This window comes from Bufo gargarizans, chromosome 10 (genome assembly GCF_014858855.1).
Source record: "Bufo gargarizans isolate SCDJY-AF-19 chromosome 10, ASM1485885v1, whole genome shotgun sequence".
Classification (NCBI taxonomy): domain Eukaryota; kingdom Metazoa; phylum Chordata; class Amphibia; order Anura; family Bufonidae; genus Bufo; species Bufo gargarizans.
Genome location: NC_058089.1, coordinates 67,482,472 through 67,502,500, shown reverse-complemented (window position 1 = coordinate 67,502,500; position 20,029 = coordinate 67,482,472). Strand labels below are relative to the sequence as shown.

The following is a 20,029-nucleotide window of genomic DNA, read 5'->3' as shown; positions in this document are numbered from 1 at the left end:
GTTGGTCCTTGAACAACAGACCGATGAGTGGTTGGTGCCAGTGAGCCTCAAGCCCGGCCTGGTAGTGTGCGATAATGGGCAAAATCTCGTAGCAGCTCTGGGACTAGCCGGTTTGACGCACATCCCTTGCCTGGCGCATGTGCTGAATTTGGTGGTGCAGAGATTCCTTAGAAAATTACCCCGCTATGTCAGAGCTGCTGCATAAAGTGCGGGCCGTCTGTGCCTGCTTTCGGCGTTCTCACCCTGCTGCTGCTTGCCTGTCAGCGCTGCAGCGTAACTTCGGCCTTCCCGCTCATCGCCTCATATGTGACGTGCCCACAAGGTGGAACTCCACCTTGCACATGCTGGCCAGACAGTGCAAGCAGCAGCAGGCGATAGTGGAGTTTCAGCTGCAGCATGCACGGGTGAGTCGCTCGGCAGAACACCACCACTTCACCACCAATGACTAGGCCTCCATGCGAGACCTGTGTTCCTTGTTACGCTGTTTTGAGTACGCCACCAACATGGCCAGTGCCGATAACGCCGTTCTCAGTGTAACTATCCCACTTCTATGCCTCCTTGAAAAAATGCTGCTGGCGATGATGGAAGAAGATGTGGCACAGGAGGAGGAAGAGGGATCATTTTGTAGGGTTTCCTGCCAGTCATTCCCAAGTGGCTCTGAGGGTGGGTTCCTGCACCCACAAACGCCAGGTACATAATTGTCCAGCCAGAGCACAGTTCTGGAGAATGATGAGGTGGAGGATGAGGAGGAGGAGATTGAGGAGTAGAAGGAACCATGTTCACAGCAGGGTGGCACTGGTGTGTGGATGGGGTGATACAGAGGACACAGACGATACACCTCCCACAGAGGACAGCTTTTTGTTGCCTCTGGGAAGCCTGGCACATATGAGCGATTACATGCTGCAGTGTCTCCACAACGACTACCGAGTTGCCCACATTCTAAGGGCTGTTTCACACGACAACTGTGATTTCGTAGTAAAGAGGTCACAGAGAGGCACGGAGCATTATCAGTCATGTTAATGCTCCGTGCCTCTGCAGTCTGCAGCGGGTCTTGGCACTCTTTCACTGAGCGGATGCCACGCACGGCATCCGCTCGTGTGAAACAGCCCTAACTTGTGCTGATTACTGGATGGCCACGCTGCTGGATCACCCATTACATGGACAATGTACCGTCCTAAATTCCTTCACTGGAGAGTGATCGTAAGATGCGCGAGTACAAGCGCACACTGGTAGACGTGCTGCTGGTGGTATTCACACCTGACAGCGGGGGCACAGTTGAAGCACAAGGCCAATGCAGAGGAGGAAGAGGTCGCAAACGCAGCTGGGGCACCGCCAGCACCTCAGAAGGCAGGGTTAGCATGGCCGAAATGTGGAAAAGCTTTGTCAGCAAGCCACAACAAGTAGCACCACCAGTCTTAGCAGGAGGCAGCATTTCACCAACATGGTCAAGCAATATGTGTACACACGCCTACACGTACTGAATGACGGGTCTGCCCCCTTCAATTTCTGGGTCTCCAAATTGGGCACATGGCCTGAGCTTGCCCTTTACGCCTTGGATGTGCTGGCCTGCCCTGCAGCCAGTGTATTATCTGAACGTGTGTTTAGCACGGCAGGGGGCGTCATCACAGACAAGCGCAGCCGCCTGTCCACAGCCAATGTGGACAAGCTCACGTTCATTAAAATGAGCCAGGCATGGATCCCTCAGGACTTGTCCGTACCTTGTGGAGAATAGACATGTATACCGGCACAAACCAGCCATTGTTATACTGCAGCGCAATTGCTCATTCTTGTATTTTGGATATTTCACACTCTTTTAGAGTGTACCCTAATAAAAATAAAAAAAATGTAAACCAAAAACCTGTGTTGGCTACCTCGTCCTCCTCCACCGCCGCTTCCACGCTTCCACCTACACCGCTACATCCACCGCCTCCTCAAACTCCTACTCCATATGGAACTCCACCTCATAAATCAATTTATTTTTATTTTATTTGTACGTATTTTATTTTATGTCATTTCACTACTTTGTCATTTACATTTTTGGGTAAAATTCACCAATTTTGGGGTGTATAGTACCACTGCTATACCTAGTAGACAGGTAAAAAAATTAAAAATAAATTGTTAATTAAATTTTCGGGTGAAATTCCCCAATTTTGGGGTCTATACATAGTAGACCAGTAAAAAATAAATAAATTTGTCAGTTACATTTTCTGATGAAATTCAAAAAATTTTGGGTGTGATGTACCACTGCTATACTTATTAGACCAGTAAAAAAATATATATATTTTGTTAGTTACATTTTCTGGTGAAATTTGCCCATTTTTGGGTGTGATGTACCCTTCTTCTACCTAGTTGACAGCTTCATAAATTTAAATAATTTTTCTTTAATATTTTCGGGTGACAATTTTTTTCTGTCATAGACCTCTGCTCTACCAAAATAAATTTCACAAATTTTTCTGTTACATTCTTGGGTTGACATTATACAATTTTAGACGTGAATAAACCCCTGCTCTGCATAGGTGACAGGGAATACAATTTAATGAATTCTTCAGTAATTAATGTGCGCCACATCCTTTCATTCAATGCTTAAACTTTAAAAAGTTGTCACACTTTTATGCTTTAATAATTTCTCCCATAATTTCAAATTTGAAAAAAAATAATCCTCCCTTGGATGTGGTCTCTCTTTCTCACGCTCCCTCTCCGGCATAGAACCCTGATTCCCCGCCATTGATCACCATTGTAGGCGCAGAAAAGAACATCGAAAGTTGATAGAGCACATATCAAATTGGATCGTGAACATCACGGGGACATGCGACATGGTGGGGCAGTAAGTTTGCACACGCCTACACGAACTGACTGACAGAGTCATCCATTGCAACTTCAGGGTCTCCAAATTGGGCACATGGCCTGAGCTTGCCTTTTACTACTTGGAGGTGCTGGCCTGCCCTGCAGCCAGTGTATTGTCTGAACGTGTGCTTAGCACGACTGCAAGGGGTTATCACAGGTTATATTTCCCAATGTTTTGGGGTGTACCCTAACCAGGGAATTCTACACAAAAAAGAAGCAGTATTCATAAACATATAACACCCGAAAACCGCTGTGTTCTACCATAACCCCAAAATACATAAGGACACGCAAAATCCACCAGGGAGACCGATCGTGTCAGGCATAGACTGCCTTACCAGTTCTTTGTCCAGATATATCGATCAACAGTTACAGCCATATGCACAAGCACTCCCCACATACCTAAAGGACACAAAACATACATTACAAACGTTGATCAAAGTCAAATGGATAGAGGATTATATAATTGGTACATTAGATATCAAATCCCTTTACACAGTTATTGAAAACCAGAAAGGAATTGATTCAGTTAAATATTTTTTTTAAACCAAAGGGGAGATTCCAGAGACGCAAATTAATTACCTAGGGGATTGCATTATGTTTATTTTAACTAAAAATTATTTTACATATAATGACCACATGGGGGACCATGATGGGGACAAGGTTCGCAGCGGGGTTAGCAAATCTTTGCGTTGGATGGTGGAAACACCAATATATCAATGGAGAACTCCGGGCGGGCCTCGTTCTCTGGCGACATTTTATTGATGATATAGTTTTTATATGGGAAGGAGGGGAAAATAGCTTACAGGAGTTTTTAAATTATATTAATAAAAATGATTTTTATCTGGAATTCACGGCAACTTACAGTAGGAAAGAAGTACATTTCTTAGATTTAACTCTATATATAGAAGGGGACACACAATTTCCAGACTGGAGCTCTGTGCTGCTGTGCTTGCAGTAGAGTTGGCTGAACTTATAACATCAGAAATGAACCTGGAAATCAAGGAAGTCGAGTTTTACACGGACAGCAAGGTAGTTCTAGGATATATTTGCAATGAAACCAGATTTTTTTATGTCTATGTCAGCAATCGGGTGCTAAGGATCAGGAGATCCACTTGTCCTAAACAGTGGCACTACGTGCCTAAACAGCATGATCAAGAAGTCACAACATGGTTTACGGGTCCTGCATTCCTGTACTGTTCAACGACTTGCAGTATCTTATCCGACACGTTTGAATTGGTAGACCCAGATGCTGATGAAGAGATCTGGCCTGAAATATCTGTTCATCTACGTGCTGTGACTTCGCACAACCAACTCAAATCCCATCGTTTTGACAGGTTCTCCACCTGGATGTTGTTTGTTTGTGCTATAGGTTATGTAGTTCATAGAGCTCAGTCTTACAAGTTGACATTACCTGTGAGCCAACATCACTGCAAACACGCCTTTACTGCTGCTAATCTGGAAAGGTCCAAGAACGTAATAATTTGCATGATACAACGTGAATGTCATGCTAAGGAAATAGACTACCTCAGCAAAGATCAAACAGTCTACAAGAATAGTGCTTTGATGAAGCTTGATCCCATCATTGGCCAAAATGGGTTGCTAAGAATGAAGGACCTAGTAGTTGACGCCAGATGGGGAGTGTTCTACCCAGCTGAGTTAGAGAATCATTACAGATCACGTCTGCCTCAGTCTTGGTATTTTTGAAGTGTTACTATGGTTGTAGCACCATCTAGTGGTGTTAAGTTGCATTACACTTTGTTTTTCCTGTTACAAAGAATACTGCATTGTGGGTGGTGCACTGCATTGTGGGAGTGCAAAGCATCCTGGGAGAGAGAAGCTTCCAGTCTCCAGGACACATCAGCAGAGGTGTCCTTTTGCATATCTCCTTCTTAAACTGCACTATCCTTGTAAAAGCATATCTGGTGAGAGATCTACCTTTGTTTCAGGGATATTGTGTTATACAGAGCTGTTCAGCTAGTTGTAATTGTTACTCAGGGAGTTGTTACTAATGTTAGCTAGAAAAGTAATCTTATGTACAGGCAGCCATTTTACCATGTGCTTCAGTGTTAATGCAAATTTTATAGTACATGCTATCTATACTTTATACTTGCCTTTTTCATTCTTGTCGTTTTACCAAACAAGTTAGATTTCAAAAAGTGTTGAGTGCAAATATTCGAATAGCAAATTCGCCACTTTGAGAATTTGCAAATATTTGGAATATAGTGCTATATATTCGTATTCACAAATAGTGTTGATTGCGAATATTCTAATCACAAATTTATTGCAAATTCATTGCGAATATCGGCACTTAGCGACATCCCTAGCAACCAATAGGAAAGTTGCCTACCCCTTAGTGTTGATCGCGGATATTCTAATCGTGAATTTTTATCGTGAATATATTACATTGCCGATTTTTGCAATCAAGTAAATAATGACTGGAGATCACAAATTCTCGTATTTGCGAATTTATGGAGAATATTCGGCCAAAAATTTGCAAAATATCGCGGATTCGAATATTGCCTATGCCGCTCATCACTAATTGCAAAGAACAGTCCTCTTATTTGGAAGACAGGAATGTTTTATGCTGAATGTCAGCCTGGAGACTGTGTGAACATGTATGAAGACAGAACAGGGGTCATTTTGCCTTCCTCTGGTTCAACTTGCAAGATAACAGGCTGATCTGATGGACAGATGTCTTTTTTCAGCCTTATAAACTATGTATTCTTGAGTTTCGGCTGCTTGGCCAAACAGCAATGCAAATGAAGGGAAAGAATATGAGAATATTTTTTTCTAAATAATCATTAGATAGATTGTCTTTAGATAGACCATCTTGGCCAGTAGATGTACAAGTTTTAGGGATTTAATAGCAGTGACAATCTCAGGTATCATAAAGATAATTTTTGTAAATCACTCAAATTAAGCCTTGGGAGATTCAAGTTATGTAAAAATGTATTCATGCTATTAATGTCTAGTTGGAAGGGAAGGTTATCATTTTTGAAGTTATAATAGGTTTAGTAATAAGTTCTGAATTGGGCAATATCTTGCAGGTTAATGATTTTCCCAGTTCTCTTATGATATAGTACTTAGATATAAACTCAATTAGCATGCAAATAATATCATAGTTGGACTTTAAGAGTTGATGAAGGTCATCTCTTAATTTTTTAAGGGCCATAGAGTTATAAAGAGAAGGGGACTTTTTGTTAACCCCTTAACGACCAGGCCTGATAAGGCCTTAAAAGGGGCTGTCCGCTCTTGTTATACTTAGGATAGGTCATCAGTAAAACAAAAATGGAGAACCCCTTTAAAGTGTAACTGACGATTTTTTTTTTTGTGTAGTGCATAGGGGCAGTGATACTGACCATTTTTGTAATATACTGTAATTACGGAAATCATGCATTTCTATTAGAAAAATATCCCCAAATTGTCCCATTTTGAGCCTTAACAACGCTCTTCTGTTTACATAAGTCAGTGTTGAGGAAATCTCCATAGTTATGTAAACAGAAGACAGAGGACCATTGCCATTTTCTGAGAGCCCTATTTTTTTTTATTTTTCTACCGATATTCTTGTGTGAGGGCTTGTTGTTTTGCACAATAAAGTGATGTTTTCCTTGGATTCACTTTGGGGCCCATAGTAGTTTTTGATCACTCAAGTTGACCAAATAATGGCTGTTGCGGCACATTTTTATTTATATTTTTTCCTGTTCACCTTAGGGGGTAGATAATGTGATGATTCTGTACAGCTGGTTGTTATGGATGTGTGATATCTAATATGTCTATTTTCTTTCTATTTTTTACAATCAGAAAGGCCTTGATTAGGGGAAGAGTGAGCATTAAAGTAATAAAATTCAGTTAGTGTTTTAGTAATTCTGTTAGAGTAATCAGGATATTCTAAAATGTAGTTGTTTAGACGCCAAATATGAACTGGGGTAGTGTGTGTGGATTCTGCAAATTTGACAGATATAAAGGGGTGATCTGACCATGAAATAAGACCTATTTTGCTATTTTTAGCCCTAAACAGGCCTTGGCTTAATATTTAAAAAAGTCCTTCTCAGACCCAGGTTGTCTACATAGGCAGGAGGGATTTCTCACTTTCTGTCTAGACAAATATAACATTCATTAGTGTTGAAAAGCTGGATTACAAGTCCTGTTGAGCTGTACTTCCTGCCCATATAATGTTACCCTTACATTGGTCAAGTAAACCAGCTCTTCCAGGACCCTGAAAGGCAAACTTGACTATTATGGCCTATATGGGAGTGGGGAGGGGGTTTGTCTTGGTAGATTTAGCATTCTGAAGTTTCTATTGCATCTCCAAATGGGGGTCACCCAATATTCCCAAGACCTTGAATGCCAAATCCACCCAGCTTTGCTATTCTACAAATGGCATACATCTTGCCAGGTGGAATGTCTTTAACCTGAACTGGAGTAACATAAATGACGCAGACAGGATCTTTGATGAACTGGGGCTCTTTTACTCAGTGATCTGGGTCAAACAAGAAAGAAAGGACATTGACTTTGGTATTCTTCTTGTCTGGGTGGAAATAGACAGCAAAATTAAATCAGCTACCACCGAGCCTGTTGAGGGTTGAGATACTGAGCAGACTGAAGTCAAGCTCTTGTGGTCTATAGATGACAAAGGGATGGCAGGCGCTCTCTATAGATGTCTCCAAAGGACTTGGAGAAAAAAAAACACAAGTTACCATCTTACTGAAGGCCACTTTCTGGGTGAAGACAGCTCAGTCTCCTAACAAAAAAACAGTTGAAATATCTAGGTGACGTAAAATTGAGGCAGTGGTGAAGTCCTGCTTAAGAGATTTAAATGCAGATTAATCAGTTGGAGTGGAGAAGTGAGGGATAAATTGCTTGTAGTAATTTGCATAGAATAGAATGGTTGGAGATGATATAGTCTCAAACAGACACTTCTCAAAATTAGCATATACTTTGAATTTCTCCTGTAGAATAGTTTACAATGAGAGGTTAGAGAAGGGGAGAAAACCAGAATTTCTGCGTTGCACAGTCCAAAGGGCATAGTAAGATAATCGTAATAGCCGTCAAGGGTATTCAATTCTGTCTTTCACTTGTCACCCTCATGGATTGGAATGAAAATGTGAGCCCCATGGAGATCCAGCTTCGTGAGCATCCTGGCTCCATAGAGTCTATTAAAAGGCTCAGGGGTTAAGTCAGAGGGTATTTTCTCTTTTGCAGTAATCTTATTCAGACCACGATAATCAATTCCTTTCCTTAACAAAGAAAGAAACTGGTACCTGCCGGTGAGGTGGACTTCTGGATGAAGCCTCTTTCCAGGTTCTCTTTACTATAGTCAGACATGGCCTAAGACTCAGGCAGAGAGAGTGGGTAGCACAGCCACGTGGTTGTTAGTTCCTGGCATTAGGTATATAGGTAGTCTCATCTTGACATTTGCTTAGCTTGTTAGGCATGAGGTAGACCCTGTAGATTCTGAGGTACCTGTAAAATTCAGGCAGGTCATACAAGAGCCAGACAGTGCAAAGTCTGTCATGAGTTCTAATCAATAACAGGACATCGCCATATCAGTCCCAGTGCAAGGTGACTAGTTGACACAAACAGGACATAGAAGGAAAGCTTTTCCGTATGCAAGTTTCCCACATCCCCAACAGCCGCCACAGGCAAAATACACTCACCTAAAGAATTATTAGGAACACCATACTAATACGGTGTTGGACCCCCTTTTGCCTTCAGAACTGCCTTAATTCTACGTGGCATTGATTCAACAAGGTGCTGATAGCATTCTTTAGAAATGTTGTCCCATATTGATAGGATAGCATCTTGCAGTTGATGGAGATTTGAGGGATGCACATCCAGGGCATGAAGCTCCCGTTCCACCACATCCCAAAGATGCTCTATTGGGTTGAGATCTGGTGACTGTGGGGTACATTTTAGTCCAGTGAACTCATTGTCTTCAACAGTCCAATTTTGGCAAGCTCGTGCAAATTGTGGCCTCTTTTTCCTATTTGTAGTGGAGATGAGTGGTACCCGGTGGGGTCTTCTGCTGTTGTAGCCCATCCGCCTCAAGGTTGTGCATGTTGTGGCTTGACAAATGCTTTGCTGCATACCTCGATTGTAACGAGTGGTTATTTTAGTCAACGTTGCTCTTCTATCAGCTTGAATCAGTCGGCCCATTCTCCTCTGACCTCTAGCATCAACAAGGCATTTTTGCCCACAGAACTGCCGCATACTGGATGTTTTTCCCTTTTCACACCATTCTTTGTAAACCCTAGAAATGGTTGTGCATGAAAATCACAGTAACTGAGCAGATTGTGAAATACTCTGACCGGCCCGTCTGGCACCAACAACCATGCCACGCACAAAATTGCTTAAATCACCTTTCTTTCCCATTCTGAAATTCAGTTTGGAGTTTGCATTGAAGCAACTGCCATGTGATTGGTTGACTAGATAATCGCATTAATGAGAAATAGAACAGGTGTTCCTAATAATTCTTTAGGTTAGTGTATATGCTGCTGGTTATGCAGTAAAATGCACTTATTGTATGTAACGCTTGGAGATAGGGACAGCCCACTTTCCCTACCTACTTGCAGTTCAAGCCTTAGGTAGCAAGACCGCAACTGGTCAACAGTCATTATGTTACTAAGGGGCAGAGACAGACATACCTCAGGAGAAAAAACAAACAAAGAGATAGTCGTATTTAAAAATGGTTCAAAACCAGGCAGACAACGCAGTACAAAAACAAAAGACAGCAGAAATCAAATACCAGATGGGATGCACAGTGCAACTCACGTGAGACAGAGAGCGGTCAAAAGCACAAGCAAATCCAAATGAATCCAAGAACCGGGAACCTAGCTAGTGAGCCCAAACTAGACTACCACTTGCACTGGTATATGGCCAAGAAGAGGTTTAAATTGAGCACTGAGTCCCAGGATCAGAACCTGATCAATCATGACTCTGTGCTCAATTAGTCAGAAGAATAGCACACAAGAATAGAGCAGCTGAGCAATCAGCTAACTGCTTGCCTCCTCCAGCACACGCCCACTGCAGGGAGAAACAGAGCATTGCATCCTGTTGCTAAGGATGCTGTCGCATCACCAGGGGGCACAGCTTAGCATCACATCTCTCCCAGCACCAAAGCTGGATATTTCCCTGCTGGAGCCCAGACAGGTAAGTTTCTGACCTTGTGTGCTTATTAACTATAAAAACTTAGCAACATGTTTTTGGAAAAAAAAGGGTGCAATTGTGCAACATCTGCGGCAACATATACGCTGTTGGTGATGCTGGAAAATAGAATTATTTACAATTATTAACTGTAGAAGCTTTCAATCATCAGTACTTCATTGACAGTTCATAACCTCAATGATGTGCAAAAGTACAAGTTTGTGAAGTTGAAAAATACATACAGTACAGACCAAAAGTTTGGACACACCTTCTCATTCAAAGAGTTTTCTTTATTTTCATGACTATTAAAATTGTAGATTCACACTGAAGGCATCAAAACTATGAATTAACACATGTGGAATTATATACATAACAAAAAAGTGTGAAACAACTGAAAATATGTCATATTCTAGGTTCTTCAAAGTAGCCACCTTTTGCTTTGATTACTGCTTTTCACACTCTTGGCATTCTCTTGTTGAGCTTCAAGAGATTAGTCACCTGAAATGGTTTTCACTTCACAGGTGTGCCCTGTCAGGTTTAATAAGTGGGATTTATTACCTTATAAATGGGGTTAGGACCATTATTTGCCTTGTGGAGAAGTCAGGTGGATACACAGCTGATAGCCCTACTGAATAGAATTTGTATTATGGCAAGAAAAAAGCAGCTAAGTAAAGAAAAACGAGTGGCCATCATTACTTTAAGAAATGAAGGTCAGTCAGTCTGAAAAATTGGGAAAGCTTTGAAACTGTCCCCAAGTGCAGTCACAAAAACCATCAAGCACTACAAAGAAACTGGCTCACATGCGGACCGCCCCAGGAAAGGAAGACCAAGAGTCACCTCTGCTGCGGAGGATAAGTTTATCCGAGTCACCAGCCTCAGAAATCGCAGGATAACAGCAGCTCAGATTAGAGACCAGGTCAATGCCACACAGAGTTCTAGCAGCAGACACATCTCTAGAACTGTTAGGAGACTGTTTGAATCAGGCCTTCATGGTAGAATATCTGCTAGGAAACCACTGCTAAGGACAGGCAACAAGCAGAAGAGACTTGTTTGGGCTAAAGAACACAAGGAATGGACATTAAACCAGTGGAAATCTGTGCTTTGGTCTGATGAGTCCAAATTTTAGATCTTTCGTTCCAACCGAGTCTTTGTGCGATGCATAAAAGGTGAACGGATGGACTCTACATGCCTGGTTCCCACCGTGAAGCATGGAGGAGGAGGTATGATGGTGTGGGGGTGCTTTGCTGGTGACACTGTTGGGGATTTATTCAAAATTGAAGGCATACTGAACCAGCATGGCTACCACAGCATCTTGCAGCGGCATGCTATTCCATCCGGTTTGCGTTTAGTTGGACTATCATTTCTTTTTCAACAGGACAATGACCCCAAACACACCTCCAGGCTGTGTAAGGGCTATTTGACCATGAAGGAGAGTTATGGGGTGCTGCGCCAGATGACCTGGCTTCCACAGTCACCGGACCTGAACCCAATCGAGATGGTTTGGGGTGAGCTGGACCGCAGAGTGAAGGTAAAAGGGCCAACAAGTGCTAAGCATCTCTGGGAACTCCTTCAAGACTGTTGGAAGACCATTTCAGGTGACTACCTCTTGAAGCTCATTAAGAAAATGCCAAGAGTGTGCAAGACAGTAATCAAAGCAAAAGGTGGCTACTTTGAAGAACCTAGAATATGACATATTTTCAGTTGTTTCACACTTTTTTGTTAGATATATAATTCCACATGTGTTAATTCATAGTTTTGATGCCTTCAGTGTGAATCTACAATTTTCATAGTCATAAAAATAAAGAAAACTCTTTAAATGAGAAGGTGTGTCCAAACTTTTGGTCTGTACTGTATGTCCATCCAGTTCAGGATACCATCCTACAACATTGATCCAGGGGGAGGCAGAACCCCGTTACTGAGTAACCCACCCTTGCATAAGCAGCATCATCCAGCCCAAAATGCCACCCTCCCCCCTTAATCGCTATTAACCGTTAAAGTGTGTCTTAGGCTTGCAATACCACTGGAGTGCACCCTCAACCCTATCTAATCTTCTAAAACAGACACGCTGAAGAATGTAAAAATCCTAACAGTTTAAAATCAGAAGAATTTCATGCAAATTTATTATCACCATCAATTGACTCACATGCATCAACTATTCCATAAAGCATCTGGCTAGAATGTCTATACACACAAAATTGGAATAATGTGCATCTCCAATATGGTCGTCCTCAGAAAAGAATACATTGGAGTAGATTACTAATACAGTCTTTAGTTAGGCAGCATAACCCCTTTCCGGCATCTGCCATACATGTATGGCAGATGTCGGGTCTTTAAAGATGGTACCCACTCAGAAGCAGGAACACAATGAGTCTCCCATACGCTGCAATGTTAATCATTACAGTCTATGGGAGAAGCAATCAGACAATCTCATGTAAAAGTCCGCTAGGATGATGATAAGCATAAAAAAAAGTTATTTAAATATTTTAAAAAATCCAATCATCACCTTTACCCATATTAAAAAAAAACTATAAAAAAGATGAAGATCATTAGCATCATCACTTCCCAGAATATCCATATTTAAAACAATGCAATGGTGAATCTGGATTTTTTATTTTTTCATTTCTTCACCTCCGAAAAATTTATACACACTCCAAAATGGTATCAATAAAAGCTACAGATCATTCTACAAAAAAAAGTCCTCAAAGAGCTCCATAGACATAAATATAAAAAAAAGCTATTTTTAAAGTATTAAAACACAATAAAAGCTATAAAAATGTGGTATCACTGTAATCTTACTTACCACATATAGAACACCGTTAAAATGAAACCCATAAACTAGCAGAATTGCATTTTTGTCATTTTTTCCAGCTTCCACCTACATCTTATCCAATATTAATTGGTGCCATTAGAAAGTGCAAGTTGTCTGGCCACACACCACCCACACAACTACAGTCAGGTCCATAAATATTGGGACATCGACACAATTCTAACATTTCTGGCTCTATAAAACCACCACAATGGATTTGAAATAAAACAAACAAGGTGTGCTTTAACTGCAGACTGTCAGCTTTAATTTGAGAGTATTTACATCCAAATCAGGTGAATGGTGTAGGAATTACAACAGTTTTTGATGATGTGACTGCTGAAAAAAGCAGCAGGATGAATTCTGAAGTGTTTTGGGCAATATTATCTGCTCATATTCAGCCCAATGCTTCAGAACAGAATTAAACGGCGCTTCACAGTGCAGATGGACAATGACCCAAAGCATACTGCAAAAGCAACCTAAGAGTTTTTTAAGGGTAAGAAGTGGAATGTTATGCAATGGCCAAGTCAATCACCTGACCTGAATCGGATTGAGCATGCATTTCACTTGCTGAAGACAAAACTGAAGGGAAAATGCCCCAAGAACAAGCAGGAACTGAAGACAGTTGCAGTAGAGGCTTGGCAGAGCATCACCAGGGATGAAACCCAGCGTCTGGTGATGTCTACGCATTCCAGACTTCAGGCTGTAATTGATTCTAAAGGATTTGCAACCAAGTATTAAAAAGTTTGATTTATGATTATTATTATGTCCCATTACTTTTGGTCCCTTAACAAGTGGGAGACTCATATGCAAACTGTTGTAATTCCTACACCATTCACCTGATTTGGATGTAAATACCCTCAAATTAAAGCTGACAGTCTGCAGTTAAAAAGCACATCTTGTTAGTTTCATTTCAAATGCATTGTGGTGGTGTATAGAGCCAAAAATGTTAGACTTGTGTCAGTGTCCCAATATTTATGGACCTGACTGTATATGAAGGAAAAAACAAAAAGTTATGGCTCTGTGGAAGAAGGGAGAAAAAATAAATAAATAGAAAATCGCTCAGTAAGGAAGAGGTTATAATTACACCTAGCTGTCAATCATGCACCAAATTAATCACAGTGACATACATATTATAGTAGTCATATACCTCTTAAATGCTATTCTTTAGTCCAATATTTTGCACAAAAAGTGGTGCATGGCAGACAATAGATCTGCCCTGTTTTGCAACTTCACAGAGTTGCACAACCTTTACCATCTGTTTTGGGAAAACAGGTTATGTAACTCTGTTGCACAGATTAGGGTGGGCTCACAGCTGTGTTCTGGATTTCGTTATGGCTTTCCGTTATAACATGGTTATAACTGAAAATAACGGAATCCATAAGACAATAGTCAAAACGGAAGCCTTTAAGAGGCATTCCGCTTTGATCCGTCTTAATAGAAGTCTATGGGAATCATAACGGATCCGTCTGGTTCCCGTTATGCAAGACGGAAAACAAAGTCCTGTCGACAGGACTTTTTTCTACGTTCTGCATAACGGAAATGGGACAGGTCCGTTATGATTCCCATAGACTTCTATAAAGACGGAATGCCTTTTAAAGGCTTCCGTTTTGCATTCCGTCATAATACAAGTCTATGGGCCGCATAACGGATCCGTCCTTCAGTCTTATGGATTCCATTATTTTCAATTATAACCATGTTATAACGGAAAGCCATAATGGAATCCAGAATGCAGATGTGAACCCACCCTTAATAATAAATCTGTATACCGTAAATTGATTTGTATCCAATAAAGGGGGAATTCTGGCATTCAAGCTAACAATTAAAATCATAATTTATTGAAAAGTCCATTAAAATAAGGTATCTGACACAGAGCCCTTCTCATATAGCTGACATGTTTCGAATCTAGTAGCACTGGTTCTTACTCATAGCATAAATTGATTTGTGCCTGTTAGCCCAGTGCTCCGTGTCTGCGCTGCTGCCCCTACACGCAGACATGGGCGTCGGGCTCCTTCACCCCCTCCTAGTGCATCGTGCCATGCTGACAAGCGGGGGCAGCGGGTAGCTTAACTGTTATATATGCCCCTACTTGCTGGCACGGGTTGAGCTATGTAGTTTCTAGCATCCTCCTTCTAGCACTCTATCTTCCCCAGCCTATTGCTGGCCTGCAATGTGCATTTAAAGGTGCCTCCTTCAACTGGGAGGTGGCTTAGCAATTAGGTTCCTAGCTAGTCTAGTTTCCTGTTTAAGCTATATGTGTTCTGCTGTTTCTTGTCATTTTGTGTACCAGACTTTGGATTACCTTTTATGGACTTTGCCTGATTGCCATCTGTCCTGACTTTGGATTACCTTTTATGGACTTTGCCTGATTGCCATCTGTCCTGACTTCTGCCTTTGTACCCTCTAATCAGCCTCTGAACTCCCAGTATCCACTGAGTGTATTATGTCACCTGGATGTCAATCCAGTGGGTTCACACTCAGGTCCCGATTCCATTGTGTTCTAATTTCCCTTTGGAGTAGCATATGGCACACCCCTCGGGAAAGTCTCTCCTCGCTATCAGAGGTATCATGTGAAGGACAATTGGTGTGCTCAGACATCGCACTCAGACGGAGTTGGTCATGTGGGACAGCGGGTTGTCACCCACTGGTCATAACACTTATTGACATTTTGATGTATTGTATGCATTGTATATTGTATTATGAGTCTTGAATATGCCTCATATCGCCGAATATACATTGATGCCATTATTTATTCCTTTAAATTTAGGCAATCATTTCCCTGTCTCTGGCTGATTCAAGATTAAAGTCAGGAACCAACATTATTCTGAATGCTCTGAAAAACATCAACAACCTTACTAAGTTAGATATAAGTGGAAATTTAATGGGTGACCATGGAGCAAAACTACTAGCAAAAGCCTTACATGTTAATAGAAAACTCAGGTGAGTGACCACTTTATTGTAAGTAATGTTTACTTATAAACAATCATCTCACAATATGTAAAGGATTGATTTACACATTCATGTTTTTATGCTGTTTTTCTAAAGTCAAATACAATTGTTTATTCAACATGAAGCTATGACTTAACAATTCCTTAAGGCTACATTCACACAGCTGTATTCATTTAGTGGTTTGCAAAATGAGGATACTGAATGTGTGCATCCCACAGTTTTTGAATCTCCTGTAACACCTGGGACAGACATGGACAGTAAGCCCTAACCTAGAACCCAGCCCCATTTCTCTATCTACTTGCAGTGCAAGCTTTGGGTAGCAACACCACAACTGGTTGACAGTCCATATGCTACTTACGTGCAGAGACAGACAAACACCAAGAGACAAAACAACATAAAAACAGGAATGTATGTAAATGGATCAGAGCCACACATGTTATACAGTACCAAACGAGAGACAGAGTGGTCAGAAGACAAGCCAAGATCAGAACCAGAGACAACGCAATACCAAATGAGAGACAAAAAGTAGTAAAAAGACAAGCCAGGGTCAGAGGAACAAACAATGCAATATGCACAGAAACCAGGAACACAGCTAGTGAGTGTCACAGCGAGGTGTGGGAGGTAAACTCCAAACCGAACACAGGAGGGAAGGGAAAAGGTACCAGGCCTGGAAACTAGGGAAAGGGGGAAGATCACCACCTAGTGAATCCCTAAACCAAGCCCTGGCTACTATCAGTATGAACAGACCTCGATGGTAGGAATGTTCATACGCAGGAACCTGGAGCCCTATCTGACCCTAAAGGGCCCTGGAAATAGTGTCAGGACAAAAGATGACCTGTTCCTTTCCAGGTGAAGGAACAGGAGACTCCCTCAGGCCAAATACCAAAAGATAGGGGAATAAAACAACTAGAAATAGGAAAAAGACACTTAACTCCGAAGTACACGGATGAGCAGGAACTCAGTGAAGAACCATACACCAACACTTCCACAACCAGAAAGGAGTTATCAACCGCATAGCATGATGGGCGAGACCAGACTAAATAGAGGAGTTGGAATGACCACTTAAGCTACACCTGAGACAAAAGGTGTGGTTATAACCAGCAACAACACAGAAACAAGTGAAACCAAACAGGCTGTCAGATCAAATCACGTGCAGCCAGTCTCTTAGATTTTCTGACCCCTGTCACGGGAGAGACCGTGACAGTGAGTCAGAGACTACCACTGGCACTGGTATATGGTCAGGAAAACATTTAAATAGAGCACAGAGTCCCAGGATCAGAACCTGATAGGTCATGACTCTGCAATCCATTAGTCAGAACACTAGCACACAGGAATAGAGCAGCTGAGCAATCAGCCCACTGCTAGTCTCCTCCAGCACATGCCCGCTATGGGGAGAAAGAGCATTACATCCAACAGGACGCTCACAGTAGCGCCGCTACCTTCTCAAAACAGCTTATTGGCAGGGATCCCAGGTGTCAGACCCCCATAAATTAGAAACTGTTGACATATCCTAAAGATAATTTTGCGTTTTAATTCCATCCGGTTTATATATTAATAAGACTGGCCTTGAGAATAGTCCCAACGTTTTGGTTGGATAACGACCTTTATCAAGGGATCTGTGCCCTTAGTTGCAGGGATTCAATCCGGCCAGTCACATTGATATATAAACCGGATGGAATTAAAACGCAAAATGATGTAAATATAAACATTATGTATTAAAGCATCACTTGAAAAGGAATCCCGGTGTGCCATAGATTTTTGCATTGGATTACACTGACATTTTTGTCCTCTATGAGCACCCAGAATTAATGGGTGTGCAGGTCTCTTTCTCCTTCACTATCCTGAAGATAAGTCATCAGTAAAAAAAACTCTTGGAAAACCCTTTCAACTATCAGGGCCATATGACATAATGTTTAAGTAGCAGCAGCAGCATGAGGAGACAACAGAGTGGCCCAGTGACATAGTGGGGAGGTTGCAGCAGCATGAGGAGACCACAGAGTGGTCCATTTACATAGTGTTGAGGTGGCAGCATGAGGGGAAGCCACAGAGTGGCCCAGTGACATAGTGTTGAGTTAGCAGCAGCATGAGGAGGCCACAGACTGGCAATCTACCATAGTTTGGAGGTGGCAGCAGCAGCAACATGATGAGACCACAGAGTGGCCCAGTGTCATAGTTAATTTAGCAGCAGCAGCATGAGGAGACTACAGAGAGGCCTAGAGACAGAGTTGTGATTTGGCAGCAGCATAAGGAGACCACAGAGTGCCAAGGTGAGATAGTGTGGAGGTGGCAGCAGCAGCATGAGGAAGCCACAGAGTAGCCCAGTGACACAGTGTTGAGTTAGCAGCAGCATAAGGAGGCCACAGAGTGGCCCAGTGACATAGTGTTGATTTAGCAGCAGTATGAGGAGACCACAGAGTGGCAAGGTGACATAGTGTGGAGGTGGCAGCAGCAGCAGCATGAGGAGGCCACAGAATGGTAAGGTGACAGTGTGGAGGTGGCAGCAGTAGCAGGAGGAGGCCACATTTTGTCAAGGTTTGGGTGAGGCAGCATGGTGGATGATCTAATCTCATTTAGGCTATTAACCTCACTTGTCCCAGATATTAAAACTTAACTTTTATTAAGTCTACTAAGAATTTCAAAATGAAAACAAAGTGTACTCAGAAGGAATTGAAACTTTCTGATGTCCTGTCAGTACTACAGCATTAATGACCTAGCTGGAATGTGAGCCAGGGGTGCACACCCCATTCGTTTACACACTTTGTTGCTGTGTTAGCAGTTCTATATAGTACCATCCTATCTATATAGCCATAGAGGATTCCATGTGCAAACACTAAAGAACCAGGACATGATCTGCTATTACTACTTGTAGCTGGAGCTGACATGGATTTCAGAGTCTAAAACATAAGACTGTCCCATCTGTGAATTGTCCCTGCAGTGGAGGCCAATATTTTGTAGAATATTTGTCATATATTTGAGAATTCGAGATTATATTCTTGATTGTGAAAATCGGCAATGTAATATTCGCGTATAGCGTGAAAAATACAGGTGTGGGTCACTTATGCTACATTTTTCAAGCTTGCATAAGTTTCCTGAGACTGGAGAAAATGGTTGGCATGGCAGAACATTATAATAGCTTTATATGCAGATAGTGCTCCAATATATTTGCGCTTGCGAATTATCGGCAATTAATGATGTGCATATTTTTCGCAATACGTGCAACTTGTGACATCACAGCACTATATCTGTAGCATGTATGTATGGACAGCAGAACCTATTACACTGCCTAACACCCTGCACTGGAACCTATCAGCTACATTATAGATCAATCTAACCTACACTCCCCCTATCTGAATTATATAATATAAGTTAACTGTCTAATGTAATACAACAAAGCACAGAGCACAGCAATGACACTGCTGTCTCTTTCATAACTGCAATAAACTTTTGAAAATAGCTGCTGGGGAGGTTCTTATATAGTAAGGGGTAGGCAACTTTTCTTTTGGTTGCTAGGGATGTTGCTAAGCTGTGACAAAGCCTTCTCATTGGCCCACAAGCTAGAAGAAGGGAGGCATGATCACCTGATGTGTACTGTGTTAAAAAAAAAAAAAAAAAGAATATTCGTCATTGCGAATATATAGCACTATTTTCTAAATATTCGCAAATTCTCGAAGTGCTGATTTTCGCAATAAAAATCTCTTAATGCGAATATTCGCGCTCAACACTAATGGCCAGGAGCATGTTCAGCTTCTGTGCCGCTGGATGAGTGCATGCATATTGTTGTCTCTTGGGAATCGCTTTGGTGATCGATTGTTGATGGAATGACTGATGAGGAGTAGGAGGATGAGGAGCAGGAGCATCAGGACCAATAGATGATGGGAAGGACAGACAGATCCCTTCATCTGAGGTGGTGGAGCCTTAACTGCCTGCAATCAGGGTTGTGCCACTGGTGATGCAGCAGTTGCTGCAGCAGGCTGGACCACCACATTGGAACCACGGTTCTCCCAGGCCACTTTATGGTGACACTGCATATGTTGACGCAGGGCCGTTGTGCCAACGTTGGCACCCTGGCTACGCTCCACCTTCTGCCCACAGATTCGGCAACGAGCCATGTTCACCTCCTCCCCCAACACTCCGCACTGACTGACTGCTACCACCGCTGCTTCTGTGAACCACTGTACCACTGCTTTCTGAGCAGGTAGGCTCCTGAAAAGCGGGTAGTCTACCCCGGGCACGTTTGGACCCCGACCTCCCACTTCTGCGACCATACTGACTCCGAGCCATGCTACCGAC

General features: G+C 42.1%; 1 protein-coding gene across 3 annotated transcripts in view; it reads left to right on the top strand.

Annotated features, from left to right (window-relative positions):
• Positions 1-20,029, top strand: part of LOC122921143 (capping protein, Arp2/3 and myosin-I linker protein 3-like) — a 782,130-nt gene that overhangs the window by 598,295 nt on the left and 163,806 nt on the right. For all 3 annotated transcript variants that reach the window (XM_044271159.1, XM_044271158.1, XM_044271160.1), the window contains one exon: positions 15,558-15,730. In XM_044271159.1, coding sequence (XP_044127094.1) covers positions 15,558-15,730 — 173 coding nt within the window. The remainder of the gene's footprint in view (positions 1-15,557; positions 15,731-20,029) is intronic.